Raw genomic sequence first — 18,819 nt, 5'->3', positions numbered from 1 at the left:
TTGTTATGATCATAAATTATGAGTTCAAGTAGTTTTGATGGTTTGCCAGAATACTTCCTGTTCCAGTACTAAAGATTTCTCATATTTCTTTGACTAGAAAAACAAGGTTCAGACTGATAGTCCTTTCCAGTATGTGACTTTCTGTGGGTGTGTCTGAGTTTAGAAATATTGAAGTGTGTGTGTGTGTAAGTGTGTGTCTATTATTCTTAGGACTTTGCCTATGTGTTAATATTTTTCAGCAAGAAATAACACTCCTTTGGCAAATTTTTTGGAGCATTGAAATGAGATAAAGTATAGCTCTTATTATTGAGAAGTAATTCATCACTTCATATTGTTAAGTCATAACCATTTAGTCATGAAACCCAAACCTTGTATTTAAAAAGTAACAATCTCTTGTTTAAAGTATTTCCTTTGAACATTTCCAAGAATCTTAAGGAAGTCTTTATATGACATTAAATTGTTAATTTTACCTTGTTATTTCAGATCTGTGATTAGAATTCATTCTTTGGGCTGAGAGTCTGTGTAGAATAAGAATTCCTGTGGTTCAGCATGCCAGTAATTCCGGGCAAGGTTAATAGAGTGGTTTTTTTAGAAAAAAGAGCTGTTTTATAGAAAGCCTTTTGGAACTTTGCCTTGTTTTGTTTTCCTGAACTACCAAATCTGCTTCAAGTATTTGTATGAGGTCCTAACATGTTTATATATTAATTTTGAGATAGCATATTTTTCCAGACTGACATTTCCCTGGACACCAGCCATCTCTGTGAACAGTGCTCATGGAATATAAGCTACTATTAGTCTATGTAATAGTTGGGGTAAAGTAAGCTCATAAGAGGGAACCCCCAAATGGGACGGTGCAAGCAAAATACAAGTTGGTTTATTTTTCTCTGAAGTCATTGTCCTGTGGGTCTGGGTGGGAAGCGTGTATGGCAGCCCTGCCATCCTCAACACGTATTTTCCTAGTTTGCCCTTGGCCTCTCTGTTTTTGTTTTTGTTTTGTTTTTGCAGTACGCAGGCCTCTCACGGTCGTGACCTCTCCCGTTGCGGAGCACAGGCTCCGGAAGCGCAGGCTCAGCAGCCATGGCTCACGGTCCCAGCCGCTCTGCGGCATGTGGAATCTTCCCCTGCATTGGCAGGCAGACTCTCAACCACTGCACCACCAGGGAAGCCCGGCCTCTCTATTTATATCCGGTGAAGGGGAAGGGAAAAATGAGTCCAGTGAAAGGGTTTTCGTAGGTGGTGTGGAAGTTGCCCATATCAGGGAGAACTTTGTCACGAGGCCACACCTCCTTGCAGGAAATTCCAGGAAGTATATTCTCCAGCTGAGCAGCCATATGCCCACAACAAGGGGAGGAAGAGTCTGGAAGAGCGACCAGCAAAGGACAAAATGCCCAGTCCATTAAAAATATCTTCTAAAAACCAGCCATTTAGATTCAAGTGAAAACAAATGCATTTTATATAATGAACTTCTCAATTTTATGTTCTGCTTCTCAAATATTTGTATCACAGAACAAAGTCATAGAATTTCAGATAGTATCACTGAATGCCCAGAAGGTACGCACCCAAACTAAAGTGGCACTTTTGAATTTTATGTGGTTCTGTTTTACCTCATAGACTCTCCCCATAAGTGAAAGTGAATAAAATTTTTGCCATACTTTAAAGTGAGACAACAATCTGAGGAACTTCTAGGGCGTGCAGAGGAGGCGCATCAGTGTTCTTTCCCCACCCCAAACAGAAACACCAAAGAACCATTGCAAATCCAGAAACACTGGAGGAATTTTCACCGCCCCTCCCCTCCCTTTCCTTGGGGCTAGTCTGTTTAATTTTAAAAGCAGAATTTTGCTTTCACAAAGTATACCAGCCAGGAATTTGTTCAGATTCCTCAAAACCAAGCCAAGAAAAGTTTCAGAAAGTTCAGACATGTGTGGCCGAGTGGAAAGAACAGAGTTTTTAGAGGCAGGCACAGATGCATGGGAACGCTGCTCCAGACGGCCACTTCTGGCTGACCTTTGGCAAGCTTCTGTCGACTTAAAAAAAAATGCACAATGTGAGAGTTGCGAGTCAAGTTTTATTTGGGGCCAAATGAGGACTACAGCCTGGGAGACAGCACTTCAGATGGCTCTGAGAAACTGCTCCAAAGAGGAAGGGGGGGAAGGTCAGTATCTATGTGATATTGGCGAGGGGGACCAATCAAGCACGTATTTTTTTGCCGAAGATTTCTGCTAGTCTCGTGAAGGTTACTGCAAGTCACGAGGAGCAGACATCACCATGAAGGATTTTGGTGCTTTTCTAGATACGAGGAGATACAAGAATTGGGCTCTTAAAAATGGCTCCTGAAAATATCCATCTGAAGACCTGTTCTGCCAGTTTTCCCCGGAGCACAGAGGGCCTCATTTCTGATCTCCACCCTGAAGTCCTTTCAGGGGGTGTTGAAAGTCAGTAGCTGCAGCAGCACATGATTTAATCCTTGTAGAGGTAGATGGCAAGTGCTAAAGGTAAGTGCCGGTTTGTGGTTGACACTTCTTAGCCTCATTGGGCCACAGTCTCCTCATTTATAAATGAGGAGAGGTAAGAATGAACTTGCCAGGGTGTCGATACAGAATTAAAACGTGTAAAGGGCCCCGCATGTACCAGGATGGTTCTCTCCATCTGCGTGATCTATGACGGTCCCAGGGAGCCAGGGTCATTGTCCCTCTGGCTCCGTGGCCAGGGGTCTGTGGTTTCTTCGGGCAGGAGCTGCCTAATGCAGCCCAGGGTGTCACTGCGCTGCTTAGAACCTAACCGGCCTGAGGCCTGGCTTTTTCCCCCTGAGACAAAGGGGAGCTTTGGTCACAAAGGCACCCAGTGACCTCTGTAATGCGTGCAGGAGAATGCAGCCGCGCCCCTGTTCTGGCTGAGTCCACATTGATCTGAGGGTTGAATTCAAGATACTAATTGCCAGTCGACACCAGGATCAGCATTTGTCTTTAAGCACCAGGAAGTAACGGCGAGACCTGAAAAGTCAAACCAAGGACTTGCTTTTCCACTCGTTTCCAACGTCAGAAAATATTTATATCCAAATACGATGTAAAGCAGTACCAGTGTTTAGGATTTTCACACAGTGCTCTTTATATAAAACAATCACGATTGTCTAGTTTCTGTATTGTTTTCCAGTGCTTTTTCAGTTTTTCATAAAACAGAACTGATCTTTTTCCCCAGTATTTTCATCTCTTGATTTCTAGATGCCCCACTGAGCAAAGAAAATACTGATCACTGAGGAATGTGCCTTACTTGACTGTACAGCATCTACCCACAGTAGCCAAATGTATGTGGTTTTTTAAAGAACATTCTTTGAGCCTCTTCTGTTGCCTTCATCTTTGTGGCCCAGAAGGAGCTGCTCATGCCTGCCCATTGCCATGGATATTTCCAGAACAGCATGCGCTCCAAGCCTGCCCCACAAGTGGCTCTTGCAGCAACTGGAGACATCTCTTCAGAAGCCCCCACTTCCACCTCAGAAACGACAGGCAGGAGCCTGGGTTCTTAAAGGCCAGGAAGATGCGTCCGACAACAGCACCTGAACTTCCGCCCAGCAAGGGAAGTCTGATGCGAACAGTGGGGAAGGGCTGGGGAGAGAGGCACCCCTCTGCAGGAACAAGGCCTCGTTCTATCAGGAGGGAAGCCCCAGGGGCTCTCCCCTCCTCTCCCCTGAGCAGGGATGACCCTCAGGGGCAGGAGATGAGCCTCTGCTTCCCCTCAGCTTGAGGGTTACGCAGTCTCAGAAGGAGACGTCAGAATTGTGACTGCCACAGCCGGAAGCCCCCTGCTCCGTGGCAGCACGGGCTGTGGAGGGAACAGAAGGAGAAGGAAGCATCCCTGGAGGCTGGAGTGAGCCTGCTGGCGGGAGGAGGAAGCAGTGGCAGCACGTGCCCTGCAGGGGACTCGGGCCCATCAAGGCAGAAGCCAGACAGTGGCACAGTACTGAGGAGGAAGAGGTCCAAGGAACATGTGTTCAAATCCCGCTTTGCACAGATGACTCAACTTGCCTCCACCCCGGTTTCTTCCTCTGTAAATGGGGTTAAAATACTACGGCAGCCACTTCAGTGAACAGAGTGATATTATAATGCCTGGACTTCTGAGGCTGGGGTGTGTACATTGGAGCAGATCTGTGAGCGTCCAGTGCTTTCAGACCTCGAGAATAAAACCAAGGTTTTATCTGCCTAGCTGAGGACCCATATGGGAGAAGGGTCCCCTGAGGCAGCAGAATGAAGGTAAAGGGGGTGGGTGGGGAGAAAGTAGAGCCATTAAGCTAGAATGAGGCCCTGGGGAGGGAGCTGGGAACGGGCAGCCTCTCTGTGACCACCGGTGACCTTAGGAGCACAGAGCATCCTTAGGAGGCAAAGCGAGTCTGCTGTCCCGGTGCTGGGAGCCCTGGCAACTGCTGTGGGTCACCAGTTGGCCCCAGGCACGATCTCTTTGTAGAAATCAAGGCAGACAGTCCAGGTTTGGAGCCCGTTCAAGAAGGCAGCTGAGCAGCCTTCTCTTCTCATTATCCAAGACATCCTTCCTTCCCTTTTACATGCGTTTTTTTTTTCTCTCTGAAAATTTCCATCAGCCCCTCTCCCTGACCTGCTCTCTGCTTTTTTACTTTCATTGGCTCACTTAACCTACTTGTTTACGTTTTGTCCAGATGAGCCTATCGTTATGTCATAGGCCAGGCTGCTCTTGTGGTGTTTACGGTCTCCAGGGGGAGGAAAATAAAGAAATGTACACTTTAAGATCTGGACAGGGCTTCCCTGGTGGCGCAGTGGTTGAGAGTCCACCTGCCAACACAGGGGACACGGGTTCGAGCCCTGGTCCGGGAAGATCCCACGTGCCGCGGATCACCTACGCCTGTGAGCCACAACTACTGAGCCCGCGTGCTGCAACTACTGAAGTCTGCGCGCCTAGAGCCCGTGCTCCACAACAAAAGGAGCCACCGCAATGAGAAGCCCATGCACTACAAAGAAGGGTAGCCCCTGCTCGCCGCAACTAGAGAAAGCCCGCATGCAGCAACGAAGACCCAACACAGCCAAAAATAAATTAAAAAAAAAAAATCTGGACAAACTTTTTAAACTACTACATCCTGCCGATAAAATAAGATAAATAATGGTATGTCCTATGTTGCAGAGGATTAGCTCATCCCTTAAAATCAAAGCTTTGGGGGAAAACGAGGCAAGAGATATGGTTGGGTGAGAATTTGTCATGCAGATAAGATCAGTCTGTTCTCTGTTCGCTCTTTTTAAAGCAAGAAGTATTCAAGAATCCTAGGTCAAAACAGAGGGTTTAAAAGGCTGGAAAAACTAAATGGGCCAAAGGAAAGAGACTTTTCACTCAAGTAGCTATGTAGATGGTAAAAGTCCTTGTGCCCCCTTTAAACTTCAGCAGTTTGTGCTGACAGTGTGATATAAGTCTATCAAAGTAATAGCAAATTTATTCAAGTTTAAGAGAATAATAAAACACTGCTAACATAGTGGGTACTTATTCCCAATTCTTAAGTCAATACCATTGATGAGAAGGCAAAGAATGGTGGTGTTAATCAAGTAAGAGATTTGGGTAAAACATTCAACTCTATTTCCTCATCTTTCAAAAAAGAGGCAACACCTGCCCTGTCGTCTCATTCCTAATCTGCAGGGTTGTTGGGTGAATCTGTTATGGAGGTTCGTGAAAACCCTCTTTTAACTGTATAATGCTGAGTTACATCAGCAAATAATAATTATTATGTTATAACTATAATAAGTATATTATTAAATAACAATTATTATTATTATTGATGAAGAAGAATGAGTATGATTATATCCCTGCTGAATAATAGTTAAATAAAAGATTATTAAAGCTTTAAATAATTACTCCATATTCCAGACATATTTCTCTGCACGTTGGATGTTAGGTAGTATTCCCAAGGATGATTTTTCTGTCGTTCTCCTGCCCAGGGGTGAAAAAGTGAATATCATACCATCTGACACAGTGCAAGTGCCTGATGGCTCTCTTAATGTCATGAGCCCAGTATTTGCTAGAAAGGTCCAGTCGCTGGTCAGAGGAGCTCTGACCTGTGTAGCAGTCTGGCCAGTGTGCCTCATGAGAGTGTGGAGAGCCACTTCATTCCAGGCATGGGCCGCCCAGATCACAGCTACTCAGAGCTCTTTGGCTTTGGTTAAGTTTGTTGTGCTGTTATATAATGGGTACTTTGACCATATCTCATGAATGAATGATTTATTCTTCCTCCTTCTCCACTGTCCTATTATCGTGCTGTTGTCTGTGTCGAATGTTGTGTTAGAGTTTGTTGTTAAAATCAAGCAGAAAAACAGGCAGCTGTTAAGGTGTAAGGAGAAAAACATTAGTAACGGGGAAATCCACATATGGCACAGTAAGATTCTGACACCATGGCGTGGGGCCGGCCCCAAGAGGCTTTACAATCGTGCTCTAACCTTACTTTGTGCTCATGATGGTCTCTTCACCCCTATGCTGTTACTAGTGCACAAGCCAAATTGTGACCAAGCAGACTAGACTGCAGGTGAGCAGTGAGTTGTGCCTTTGCCTGTTAATTTAGAACTCTCATTTTATTCAGACAGGAGGCTCATTGGCCCATGCTATTTCTGATCCGTACCTTAAATCAAAAAGAAGTTATTTAACGGCTTCTGGTTTCTGCTCCAACATGTAAAGAGCTTGGAAGTTGTCAGTCCTGTTCTCACAACAAGAAAAAAAGCTAAACAAACTGAAAACCAACAATTCTGAGAGTCAGCAATGCTCTTAGATCTGACAGAGAGTTGAGGTTGCAGGGCAAAGTGCTCTTTGAAATTTGGAGAGACAGCAAATGCAGAGAATCATTGCTCCCCAGGGGCAGAAGCCACTGGTGCCAGAGACACTTAAAGTTGGGTAATTCCTGCAGGCAGAGCATGGACTAGCCTAAGAGTTGACAATCCCTCTAGTCTTAGGGGGACCCAATGCTTTCATGAGTTTTACCTCCAGGAGCCTTACCCAGTTCTTAGGATGATGATCAGAGAAAAATTCCTTCATGCTTCCTGCAGGGGGAGAGCAACAGTGACTATTCTGAAATAAGCCCAGAGCCCTCTGTTCATGACACAGGCATGCCCTGGAGGACATCTGCTTTCCCAGAGCCTCGTCTGACCTCGGAGGAGGGCTGGTAGATGAGCAGAGCCCCTCTGGCCTCTCTGCATCACATAAACTGAGAAAAAGAGCCTAAGAAACTCTTCTGAAGGTCACAGCCAGGACTCAAGACTGACTAAAAAAATTGAGATTTAATCATAAGATTATAGAATGTTTCTCCTCTCCAACACTTTATCATCACATTAACAGGGCTCCAAAATGATAACCAGGTTACAACCTAGCTGCAAGACACAGAGTCTGTTTAGAAGGAATTTTGGGGGAAGTGTAAAGACAGCAGGAGACACAGAAACCAGGACGCTAAAGGACACTGAAGCCTTTGACACCTACAGATATGGCATACATTAAGCACAGCCTAACCTCTCGCCAGATTATCATAAAACCTTACACTAAAGGCCTACCTACCTCAGTTACTGTTACCTATATATCATGTCCAGTTTTCAACAAAACATTACAAGGCCTGGTAGAAGGCAAATAAAACACAGTCTGAAGATACAAAGCAAGCATCAGAACCAGACTCAGATATGACAGGAATTTTGTAATTATCAAGTAATTTGGAATTGAAAATACTTTAATTAATAGGCTAAGGGTTCTAATGAAAAAAGTGGACAACATGCAAGAACGGATGGGTAATGTAAGCAGAGAAATAGAAACTCTAAGAATCAAGAGGAAGTACTAGAGATCAAAAACATTCTAACTGAAATGAAAAATGCCTTTGGTGGGCTCATCAGGAGACTAGACACAGCCAAGGCAAGAAACTCTGAGACTGAAGATATGTCAGTAGAAACTTCACAAACTGAAATGCAAAGAGAAAGAAGAATGAGAAAAAGGTGGAACAGAATGACAAATAACTATGAACCACTACAAAAAGGCTAACATACATGTAATGAAAATACCAAAAAGAGAAGAGAGGAAGGAACAGAAGAAATATGTGAGGTAATAATGGCTGAGAATTTCCCAAAATTCACTTTGGATGCAAAACCACAGGTAAAGGGAGCTCAAAGAACACCAAGTAGGGTAAGTACCAAAATATCTACACCTGGGTATATTCTGTTCAAACTTCGGAAAACTAAAGACAAAGAGAAAATTTTGAAAGAAGCCAGAGGGGGATAAAACCCAAAACACCTTACCTATTGAGGAGCAAGGATAATTATTATATTGGACTTCTCCTCAGAAGATATGCAAGCAAAAAGGAGTAAAATGAAATATTTAAAGTGTAAAAAAAATCCAAATAACCTAGAATTTTGTATCCAGCGAGAGTATCTTTCAGAAGTGAGGACATATAAAGGCATTCCCAGACAAACAAAATCTAAGAGAATTTGTTGCCAGCAGAACTGCTTTACAAGAAATGATAAAAGAAGTTCTTTAGAGAAGGGAAATGATGTAGATCAGAAACTCAGATCTACATAAAGAAGAAGAGTGTTGGAAAAGTGATACATGAAGGTAAATAAAATATTTCATTATTCTTAACTGACCTAATAGGTATCTGTTTGTTCAAAATAATAATAGAAACAGTATATTAGGTGATTAGAGCTTATGGATAAGTGAGATGAATAACAGCAGTGTTATAAGGGACAGGAGGAAGGAAGTGGGAATACTCTGTTATAAGGTTCCTGCACCGTCTATGAAGAGGTAGAGTATTATTAGAAAGTGGACTTAGATTTGTTGTAAATGTATATTGTAAACCCTAAGGCAACCACTAAATTTTTTAAAGGAAGTATAATTAATATGCTGAGAGGAGTAAAAATGGAATCATATAAAGAGAGAGGCAGACAGAAGGCAAAAAAGAAACAAGGAACAATTGCAATGAAAAGAAAACAGTTACAAATATGGTACATTTAATTTGTCTGTATCAATAATTACTTTAAATGGGGATGGTATAAATATACCAATTATCTGAGACTGAGAGAGTGGATTAAAAACCAATACCCAGCCATATGTTGTCTGCAAGAACCCCACTTTACCTATGAAGACACAGATAGATTAAAAGTAAAGAGATGGAGAAAGATGTACCATGCTAACACTAATGAAAAGGAAACAGGAGTAGCTGTGTTAATTTCAGACAAAGCTGACTTCGGAGCAAGAGAAGTTATCAGAGAGAAAGATGGGTATTGCATAATAATATAGGGTCAGTTCTCCGAGAAAACACAACAGTCCTTAATGTATATGCACCTAACAACAGAGCATCAAAGATATCAGTCCTTCCCAATGCGAGGTAAAGATTCAATGCAGGGCTTCCCTGGTGGCGCAGTGGTTGAGAGTCCGCCTGCCGATGCAGGGGACACGGGTTCGTGCCCCAGTCCGGGAGGATCCCGCATGCCGTGGAGTGGCTGGTCCCGTGAGCCATGGCTGCTGGGCCTGCGTGTCTGGAGCCTGTGCTCCGTGACGGGGGAGGCCACAGCAGTGAGAGGCCCGCGTACCGCAAAAAAAAAAAAAAAAAAAAAAGGTTCAATGCAATCCCAATCAAAACCCCAACATGTGGTCTTGTGGATGTCAGCAAACCAATTCTACAGTGTATATGGAATGGTCAAAAGACCCAGAATAGTCAACATAACACTGAGAAAGAACAAAGTCAGAGGACTGACACTACTCAAATTCAAGATTTAATCTAAAGCAGTATCAAGATAGTGTGGTATTGGCAGTAAAATAGAAACTAGGTCAATGGAACAGAATAGCCAGCCCCCAAATATACCCACAAAAATATAGTCAATTGGTCTTCAACAAAGAAGCAAAAGCAATTCTATGGAAAAAGGATGGCCTTGTCAACTAATGGTGCTGTAAGTACTGGAGATTCACACAAAGAAAAGATGAATCTAGATACATCCAGTACAGCTTTCACAAAAATTAGCTCAAAATGGGTCATAGACCTAAGTGTAAAACGTAAAACGATAAAACAGTAGAAGATCACGTAGGAGAAATATCTAGGTGACCTTGGGTTTGGCAGTGATTTGGGGTTTGGCAACACCAGAAGCATGATACATAAGAGAAAAAATAACTAAGTTGGACTTCTTTAAATCAATAACTTCTGTTATGCAAAAAACACTCTTAAGAGAATAAAAAGACAAGCCATAGACTAGAGAAAAAACTTGAAGAACACATATCTGATGAAAGACTTGTATTCAAAATATACAAAGAACTCTTAAAGCTCAACAATAAGAAAACAAATGAATTTAAAAATGGGCAAAAAACAGACATCTCACCAAAGAAGATAAGCACATGGCAAATAAGCATATAAAAAATGCTCAACATCATATGTGATTAAAGAATTCCAAATTAAAACAACGAGATTCTACGACATATCTCTCAGAGTGACACAAATCCAAAACACTGACAATACCAAATACGAATGGGAATGTGGAACAGTAGGAACTTTCATTCATTGCTGGTGACAATGCAAAATGGTACAGCCACTTTAGAAGACACTTGGTCAGGTTTTTTTTTTTTTTTTTTTTTTTTTAGCTAAATATAGTCTCACTATATGATTGAGCAATTATGCTCCTAGGTATTTACCCAAATGAATTGAAAACATATCCACACAAAAACCTGCATGTGATTGTTTATAACAGCTTTATTCCTAATTGACAAAAACTGGAAGCAACCAAGATGCCCCCTCATTGGGTATAACTTGAGATAAACAAACTGTGGTACATCCATACAAGGAATATTGTTCAGCAGTAAAAAGAAGTGAGTTGTCATGCCACCAAGAGACACAGAGGAATGATAACTGCATATTGCTAAGTGAAAGAAACTAGTCTGAAAAGCTGTTACTCTGTGATTCCAACTATATGACAGTTTGGAAAATGCAAAACTGTAGAGATAGTGAAAAAGTCAGTGGTTGCCAGGGTTTCAGAGAAGGGTAGGGGTTAAATAGGTGTAGCACAGTGGACTTTTAGGATGGGGAAACTATCCTGTATGATACTGTAATAGTGGATACATAATATTATGTATTTGTCAAGACCCATCTAACTGTACAACACAAAGAGGGAACTATAATGTAAACTATGGACTTGAGTTAATAATAATGGCTCAATATGGGTTCACGAATTATAGCAAACGTACCACACTAATGCAAGAGCTTAATAGGGTGCAGAGAGAGGGGATAAATGGGAATTCTTGGTGCTGTCTACTCAGTTTTCCTACAAGCCAGAACTACTCTTAAAAAATGAAGTCTAGGGCTTCCCTGGTGGCGCAGTGGTTGAGAGTCCGCCTGCCGATGCAGGGGACACAGGTTCGTGCCCCAGTCTGGGAGGATCCCACATGCCATGGAGCGGCTGGGCGCGTGGGCCATGGCCGCTGAGCCTGTGCGTCCGGAGCCTGTACTCCACAACGGGAGAGGCCACAACAGTGAGAGGCCCGTGTACCGCAAAAAAAAAAAAAAAAGTCTATTAATTCTCTGGAAAGTTCTTACTATTTGCTCACATTCTTATCTCACCTATGTAGAATTCTGGTTTACATTGGAAATGCTGGCCTGGTAGGAAAACATAGTATCTTGCTTCCTTGTTAACACAGCTTTTAATACATGCAAACTGTTTTTCAATCTTAGTATATAACCTTAAGAAATCTAAAATTATATCTGTGACACATCTAAAAAATAAATCTAAACCAGTTGAAAAACTGAATTTTAAAACCTGTTTTAGCCTTAGGAGTCTATGGAAGAAAATAGACAGCAAATACAGGAAAAATTCTGTGAATATTTTTGTACACATAATATCAATGTGAAGATATATGACCAAATATTTGCCTATGTATAGTTTAAAATTTTTAACAATAAGTAATTATTTCCTATTCAGTTTTAACTGTTCGATTATAGTGTTAATATGAATTATATTAGAACTTGTTCTTGTTTTCGGTTTTATATTATATCAGTGGTTAAATCAATATAATTAAATCTTTCATTGTAAATTATGGAAATTGTATGTTTATCATAACACAAGAACTTTATTTTTAGTTAAAGCCATATGTTATTTGTATTTCTTATCTCATTTATTGTTAATTACATTTGGTCAATATCACTCAGGTGTCTTTCTTCTATCCCACTTAGACCTGGATCAGATTTTAAAATGCCTCTGAACAAAAAAGTAAAATTATTTAATTCCAATCTTGGTTGATCTTTCTATCCTGTGCTTATTTACTAGTTCAGTTTTATTTAAAAATAAAACCAATTCTCACTATTGTGGCTATTCTGAGGTAGACTGACCAACTTTACCTTAAAGTTAATTTGTATTTTCCTTGCTTGTGCCTGGTAATGCAGAGATATGAACCATGTGTGTCCCCAGATATGAAGACAAGAAAGTCTTAGTACTTTTTCCAAATGCTTGGTTCTAATTTTGGACTATTATGAAATTCTAATGTCATAACTGGTAACTCCCTAAGAATTACATGACGTTCTGGCCTTTTTGCCTTGATTTCTTTTGAGCGTACTTTCCAATAGATCTTTCACAAGTGAGTGACAAAGCTAAAACACTCTAAAAGAAACCACATTTCCTACGTGGTATGGTTTGCTTGCTTTTTGAGAAAATTTTAAAAGCTACTAAAGAACATTTATTTAATGTGTTAGTGGTGACCAGCAAGTACCATTATGGCCAGAGTCTGAGGCCCAGGAAGGTCATATAGGTTAGAAGCAGTGGACAGTTTGAATGCTAGGGAAGGTCGCTGAAAGCTAACTGCGGCTAAGCATAGTTTTGTTTTGTGTTTTAATCAACTAATGGAAAATAAATTTCCAAGAAGCTCTTTTGATCTAAAACCACTGCTCTTCAAAGGCAGGGGCGTGACAGTTACCTGTCATGACCTCTGCTTTGCTGCTCTTATTTCCAGCCTCCGTGGACATTGCCCAACTCCAGAGGCAGGGACTGTTTTAGTTGGCATATGGGCTCGGCATCCTTGGAACTGCTCTACTTTATGCCTAAACTTTCCTGCCAATGTCAGCATCAGCCTTGTCAACACTTCTTTTCCATTTGTGAATACTGTAGTTAAAGCTTTCACCTCTCCTTCTCTAGAAGTATTTCATATTTAGCACTTGGGTGTTTAGAAATTCTCTCTCTGAAGAAATACATTTCAACTAAGAACCTTTACGACTTATAAAAGAAGTTTCACTTAGAAAATATATATAAACATGTGTGTGTTTTTTTTTTTCCATATGGCCTTTGATCTTGTCGCAAAGCTTTAGTGCTGTGAACAGTGAGATTTAAGGTAACCGACAAAGTGGTCTCACCAGTGAGGCAAAGTTGTGTCAAAAGAGGGCTTAATTGTTTAAAAAAAAAAATTCTAAGCAAAAATTCACCTCAAAACCCATAAGATTTCTAAATACATTTTGAAGCATTTAGAAGAAAAGAAGTCCTTTTGTGTTTGCTCCATGTTCTGGAAGAGCAAATAAAAAATGTTACTTTGTTTTGTTAACTCAGTGGCCACTCGGCAATCCTCAGGCTGAATGCCCGTGGATCGATCATCAGCTAAGCATGTGGATGAGTTGTATATAGATTATTATAATCATAAAGTTATACCACAGTCTGTCGGGAAATACTTGTGATAATTAGTTTGGAAATATAGTTTAGTAAAATTAAACATAATTTCAAGGAAGAGAAAACATTTTCATGAAGGTTTTCTTCATTAGAAAGGTGACATCATCCCAAGTAATTTAATTATTGTTGATTTATTTAACAAACCTCTGTAAGTCAGGGTGGGCCTTCCTTGCTGTGTGGGTCTCCTGACCTTCTTCACATTGCATATATCTGGATGCATCCAGCCTTAGTGACAAAAGTTGATTATGCTGAATCCAGATGTCCACCTTAAGAATACACATCTCTCTCATTGTTTTTTTTTTTTTAACTTAACATAGTATATGTTTTTAACTGTCTCATGACAAATAGATTTACTTTTTAATCACCACTGTTGGATAAAATTTATTATCACCTGAGTTCCATCCATCAGATTTGAGGGTACAACTCATGTGAAGAGGTAAATGGGGAGATGGTGAGGGGAAGTTTGGTGGAATAGGAACCCCAAGTTTGTAGCTTGCTTAGTTATCACCACAATTTCATGACCCTGTCATTTGAAAGTCAGATGACTCAATGGTGTCACGTAATGTATGACTAGAAGACACAATAAGGAATATTCCCAGGACACAGTCAATGTCTCCCTTTTTTTCGTGGAAAAAGAGTTCACGGAAGACAACCAAGCAGTAAATATCCTAAAGATAGTCAAAACAGATTGGAATATAATTTTGTTCAGAGCTATTCAAAAAATCCTCTACTATGTCTCAATATAGGTAGCCTGTAGAAAGTTCCCAGGTGAGGATTTATCTTCTAAATGTAGACTTGTGGGTCTTTTTAGCTAGCGAATTCAAACCACCAAAGGAAGAGGTCAAGAAGAATGAATGAAGTTAAGAGAATTGACGAGCTGAGTATCACTGTTGGGATTTTGTTTCTTATATGGCTTGCATTTGTGCTTTGAGATTTTTGGGATCTAAGAAAGCCATGCTGTTCCAGGAGCTTCCCAGAAGTATTTTTGGAGCAGGCCACACGGGCTCCGGAAAGAGAATGCATTCTATTTCCAGGTGCTATTGTAGAATCATTATTCATTTAACAAAAGTGTGGTCTTTTCAGCTAGAAATTTTAGTTCCATAATTCAAATGGACTAAAAATATTCTGGAGTATAGCTAGAAAAAGTGTTTTGTATGTATCAATATGTTGTTTTCTAGCAATGTCCCATTCTGGATTAAACATAGAGGAAAACTTTCCTGTTTCTCTGTAGCGTGAGCTTTTAAATTGATATATGTGTATGTGTTTTAAGTGAATTGTGAAAATCAGCCCAATATAAAGTCAGTTATGGAAGTCCCCTTTGTTTCCAAATTATCTGTGTAATATTTACACCAAGGATGAATCGATTAAAAAAACCAAGTATATGAGGAAGGCCTTCCTGTGTCTCTATAATATATGATCATTGTTTTATTTATCACCAGTTCTGGAGTGTTTCTCAATGCCAAGTCCAGAAGTGAAAGATACAGTTTTAACTTAGAGTGCTGACACCTGGCTAGGGAGACAAACAAGGTAACAGAAGTCAGTGTGACAAGTGACAGGATACAGGTGAGCTCAGGCCTCTCTGGGAGGAGCAGCGTCGCGAGTGGCCTGAGGGCAGAGGAGGTGAGCTGAGCTGGAGGACCACAGGGGAGTTGGCAGCACCGGGGCAGCCAGAGGGGGCAGGATGTGCAAAATAAGTGTGAGTGGCAACAGTTCATGCTCAGGGTTGCCGGCTTCTCACAGAAAGTAAGAAGATCATACATCTTATTTCGTCAGTTTAAACAGTGGACAGCCTCTTCAAAAGTGATCTTCTTTTCGTACATTTGTTGAAGTCAGGAGCAGGAAAGGGGTGAGGAAGGGCTGTCTTATTCCACTGCCTTTGCTCTTGCAACTCAGTGACATCCCCGAAGCCTTTGACCCCGCATCGTTCATGTACACGGGAAACACTTTTTTCAATAATAAGCATTTTCTCAGGGAGTTTTTTGGTTCCACTTTCACAAGTGTCTCACCTCTTTGTAGCAACAAACCTTGCTCTCTGAGCTGTACTGAAGGTTCCTACTTTTCTTTCTTCGGTGTCGAATTAGGAAAAATGGAGTAAAAGCTTCAAGATTACTCATTGAACGTACTATTTTTTACTTAATTTCAAATAGCATCTTCCCTGTAGGTGTAATAAAGATCTGCGCAAGTTAGAGGAAGGATAATTTTCAGTGTTCCTTTCACATTTAATCTTACATTGATGATCCTCGTATGTTACCTGTAAATGCTCAATTGGTAAAGCAGTTAAATTTTAATGGTAATTCATAATGGATTTCTGCAGCCACTTTTCTTTTTTAGTTCACATATCTAGAAAAAAATAAGGGACTTAAATTACATCATGTTAAAATTGTCCTTCGTATTCAGACCATAAAAGCAAAAACGTTGTATATTTTTAGTATGTAGGGATCATTAATGGAAACAGTCACTTCTGTTTTCTGTTGCCATTTTATATTTGGTGTGTGCTGTTCCTCTGTGAATCTTTCTCTTAAAAGTTATATTCTTGTATGAGTTCCTCAATAGACTATAAACTATAAACATAGTCCCTCAGAAAATAATTATCGATAACTTCATTTGAATTGAGGATAAGAGAAAATAAGGTCTCTCTAAAGCCCCGGTGCCAAGCAAGAATATATATAAGTAAATGGTAAAGAAAAAAAGAGTTTAAGACCTGGAGCCTGATGATGTGCGTTTAGATTCTGGGTTTGTTTCTTTTTAACTCGGACAACTTCATTATCTAGTGACCTTCACTTTGCTTTTCTGTAAAATGTGATGGATATTATCTGTGCTTATACCCACCTACCCATCTACCTGCCTAATTAGACAGGGATTTCCTTAGCATTTAAGTATGTGAAAGAGCCTTGAAACTAAACGTGTGCTACAAATACTAGTTGCTATGGCAACGACTTACCAATGTACCAAATATGATTCTTAAAATGAGAGGCAGTACATGTATGAAGTTATATTTTACATAAACTACATAGCACAGATTAGTGCCTAATAGGCATTCACCAAACAGGGATCCGCTTTCCCTCTTTGTCTCAGCTTTTCTTTCAAGCCTTGTTATTTCTCATTTGTCCCCATTTGCTGCTACACTTTTCTGCTGTTCTGGGTGCTTTCGAATTCACTGATGCTCTGGTTCTTCTTCTGCATGCACAGGCCCAGAGAGGCAGTCAGACGTCAGGCAAATTTAGTAACCTCCTTCTTAGTTTGGACATTTGATTGTATGCACATTCTAATTTTAAATTAGCACATATATGGGTGGCTATTGGCTTTATATTCTATAATAATTTAATTCATTTATAGCAGTGGAATTTGTTGAGGTACAAATGTTTACCAGTTTTATGAATAAAAACCCATATCATATTTGTTTTGTAAACAACTTCAACTGAGTACTATATTGTTTATTTGTATGGTTTTTCACAAAATAATGAGCAGTTATTTTCATTGTTTATAATAATGCCTAAAACTTATTAAGTGCTCATCAAATGTCAGTGCTTGACAGAAACGAAATCATTTAATCCTCACAATACTTTGCGGTATGTCTTAATTATTATTTCCCCATTTTACAGATGGGGAAGCTAAGCCACAGAAAAGATGTCAGGAGACAGGATATTATCACAGTTAAATATGCAGGTCCTCGTTCCTGAGTGCCTGGGTTAATTCTAGTTCCCCTAATTATTATGTGTGCATCCTTAGACAAATTCCCTACACTTTATGTGCGTTAGTTTTCCCATCTGTAAAATAGGGAAATAATGACACATACTCATAATGCCATGAGGCTTAAACACTGGCTTTCCTCTGAATGACATTTTAGATTCTCTTAACCATATGTTCAAAAATCTGCCCACATATTGTTCCCTTTTCCTTATTTCATTATCAGTAGTATTTTCAATGAGGCAATTCTCGTAGACGATACAAAGTACTCTTTAATGATTTACTAACTTACGTTTTGGTGTTCAGTGTAAACACCATGGAATCCAAAGACAGGCTCCATCACATGAATTTTTGGAGCCTAAGATACTTTAGTTCTCCCCATGAGAACGTGATTTCAAATGAAACCCAGTTCTCGGACTTATTTCAAGTGCTTTTCAGCACGCTGAAAGTGTTAAGCCCCAAGTGGCAAACGTACATGGTACCCATCCTTTATTATTATATCTTTACTTGGCTTGATTGTTAGTGTTCTTTTCCTCATTGTTAAATGCATTTAACAGCGAAATCTGTAACCTAAAATTGTTTCATTGCTAGAGATATTAAAACTGCCCTGGCTTGAAGTCAGAAGCAACTTTATCAAAATCCTAAGACTAAGAGCAATAAAATGTTGCATGTGATTTGAGTCCCTTTAGAAGAGCTTTTGTCATTGAGAAAATGAGCATGGATAAATATTGATTGCGTTTCTGAAAAATGTTTTCTCATTTCAAAAGTCCACCCCAGTTTAGCCAGCTCCCCTCTCTCTTAACAGGCACCAGCATCTTCACCGTGTACGAGGCTGCATCCCAGGAAGGATGGGTATTCCTCATGTACAGAGCCATCGACAGCTTTCCCCGCTGGCGTTCCTATTTCTACTTCATTACCCTTATTTTCTTCCTTGCCTGGCTTGTTAAGGTACTCTAAAAATTAGTACTCATCCAGGCTATGCTTTCTGACAGTTTCTGCAGATCTTTTGTTTGTTTTCAGTTGCCCTCACTCCCTCACGCCCAGTCTTGGTAAATGTGGTTTGTCATTTTCTTTCAGAATGTGTTTATTGCTGTCATCATTGAAACATTTGCAGAAATCAGGGTACAGTTTCAACAGATGTGGGGATCTAGAAGCAGCACTACTTCGACAGCCACGACGCAGGTACAGTATCCGGAGATGATGATGTAACCCACTCGAACTGGGCGTGTCCCTCTGCACCACCCTGGAAATTGATGGGACTTGATGGGACTTGAGAAACCCTGTTATCACCAACTTCAGCAATCGGATTCACTGAGGGAGCTGCTTAAAAATACAGGTGCAAAGCCCCAAACCCAGAGCGACTAAATCAGATTTTCTGGGTGATGGGGCAAGGGCACCTATATTTTTAACAGCCCCATGGGTGGGTTTGACAGAAAACCAGGCTTATCATATTTATTATGTACCTTCGATTTGATTC

The 18,819-nt window shown here is 40.5% G+C and overlaps 1 protein-coding gene across 1 annotated transcript in view; it reads left to right on the top strand.

Annotated features, from left to right (window-relative positions):
• NALCN (sodium leak channel, non-selective) overlaps nucleotides 1–18,819 on the top strand; it is a 293,862-nt gene that overhangs the window by 68,683 nt on the left and 206,360 nt on the right. The window contains exons 8-9 of the mRNA XM_060129171.1: nucleotides 18,148–18,290; nucleotides 18,420–18,524. Of these exons, the coding sequence (XP_059985154.1) occupies nucleotides 18,148–18,290; nucleotides 18,420–18,524 (248 nt within the window). The remainder of the gene's footprint in view (nucleotides 1–18,147; nucleotides 18,291–18,419; nucleotides 18,525–18,819) is intronic.

The sequence above is a fragment of the Lagenorhynchus albirostris genome, chromosome 18, assembly GCF_949774975.1.
Source record: "Lagenorhynchus albirostris chromosome 18, mLagAlb1.1, whole genome shotgun sequence".
Taxonomy (NCBI): domain Eukaryota; kingdom Metazoa; phylum Chordata; class Mammalia; order Artiodactyla; family Delphinidae; genus Lagenorhynchus; species Lagenorhynchus albirostris.
The sequence above is the reverse complement of the archived record's forward strand: the minus strand, read 5'-3'. Positions and strand labels throughout refer to the sequence as shown.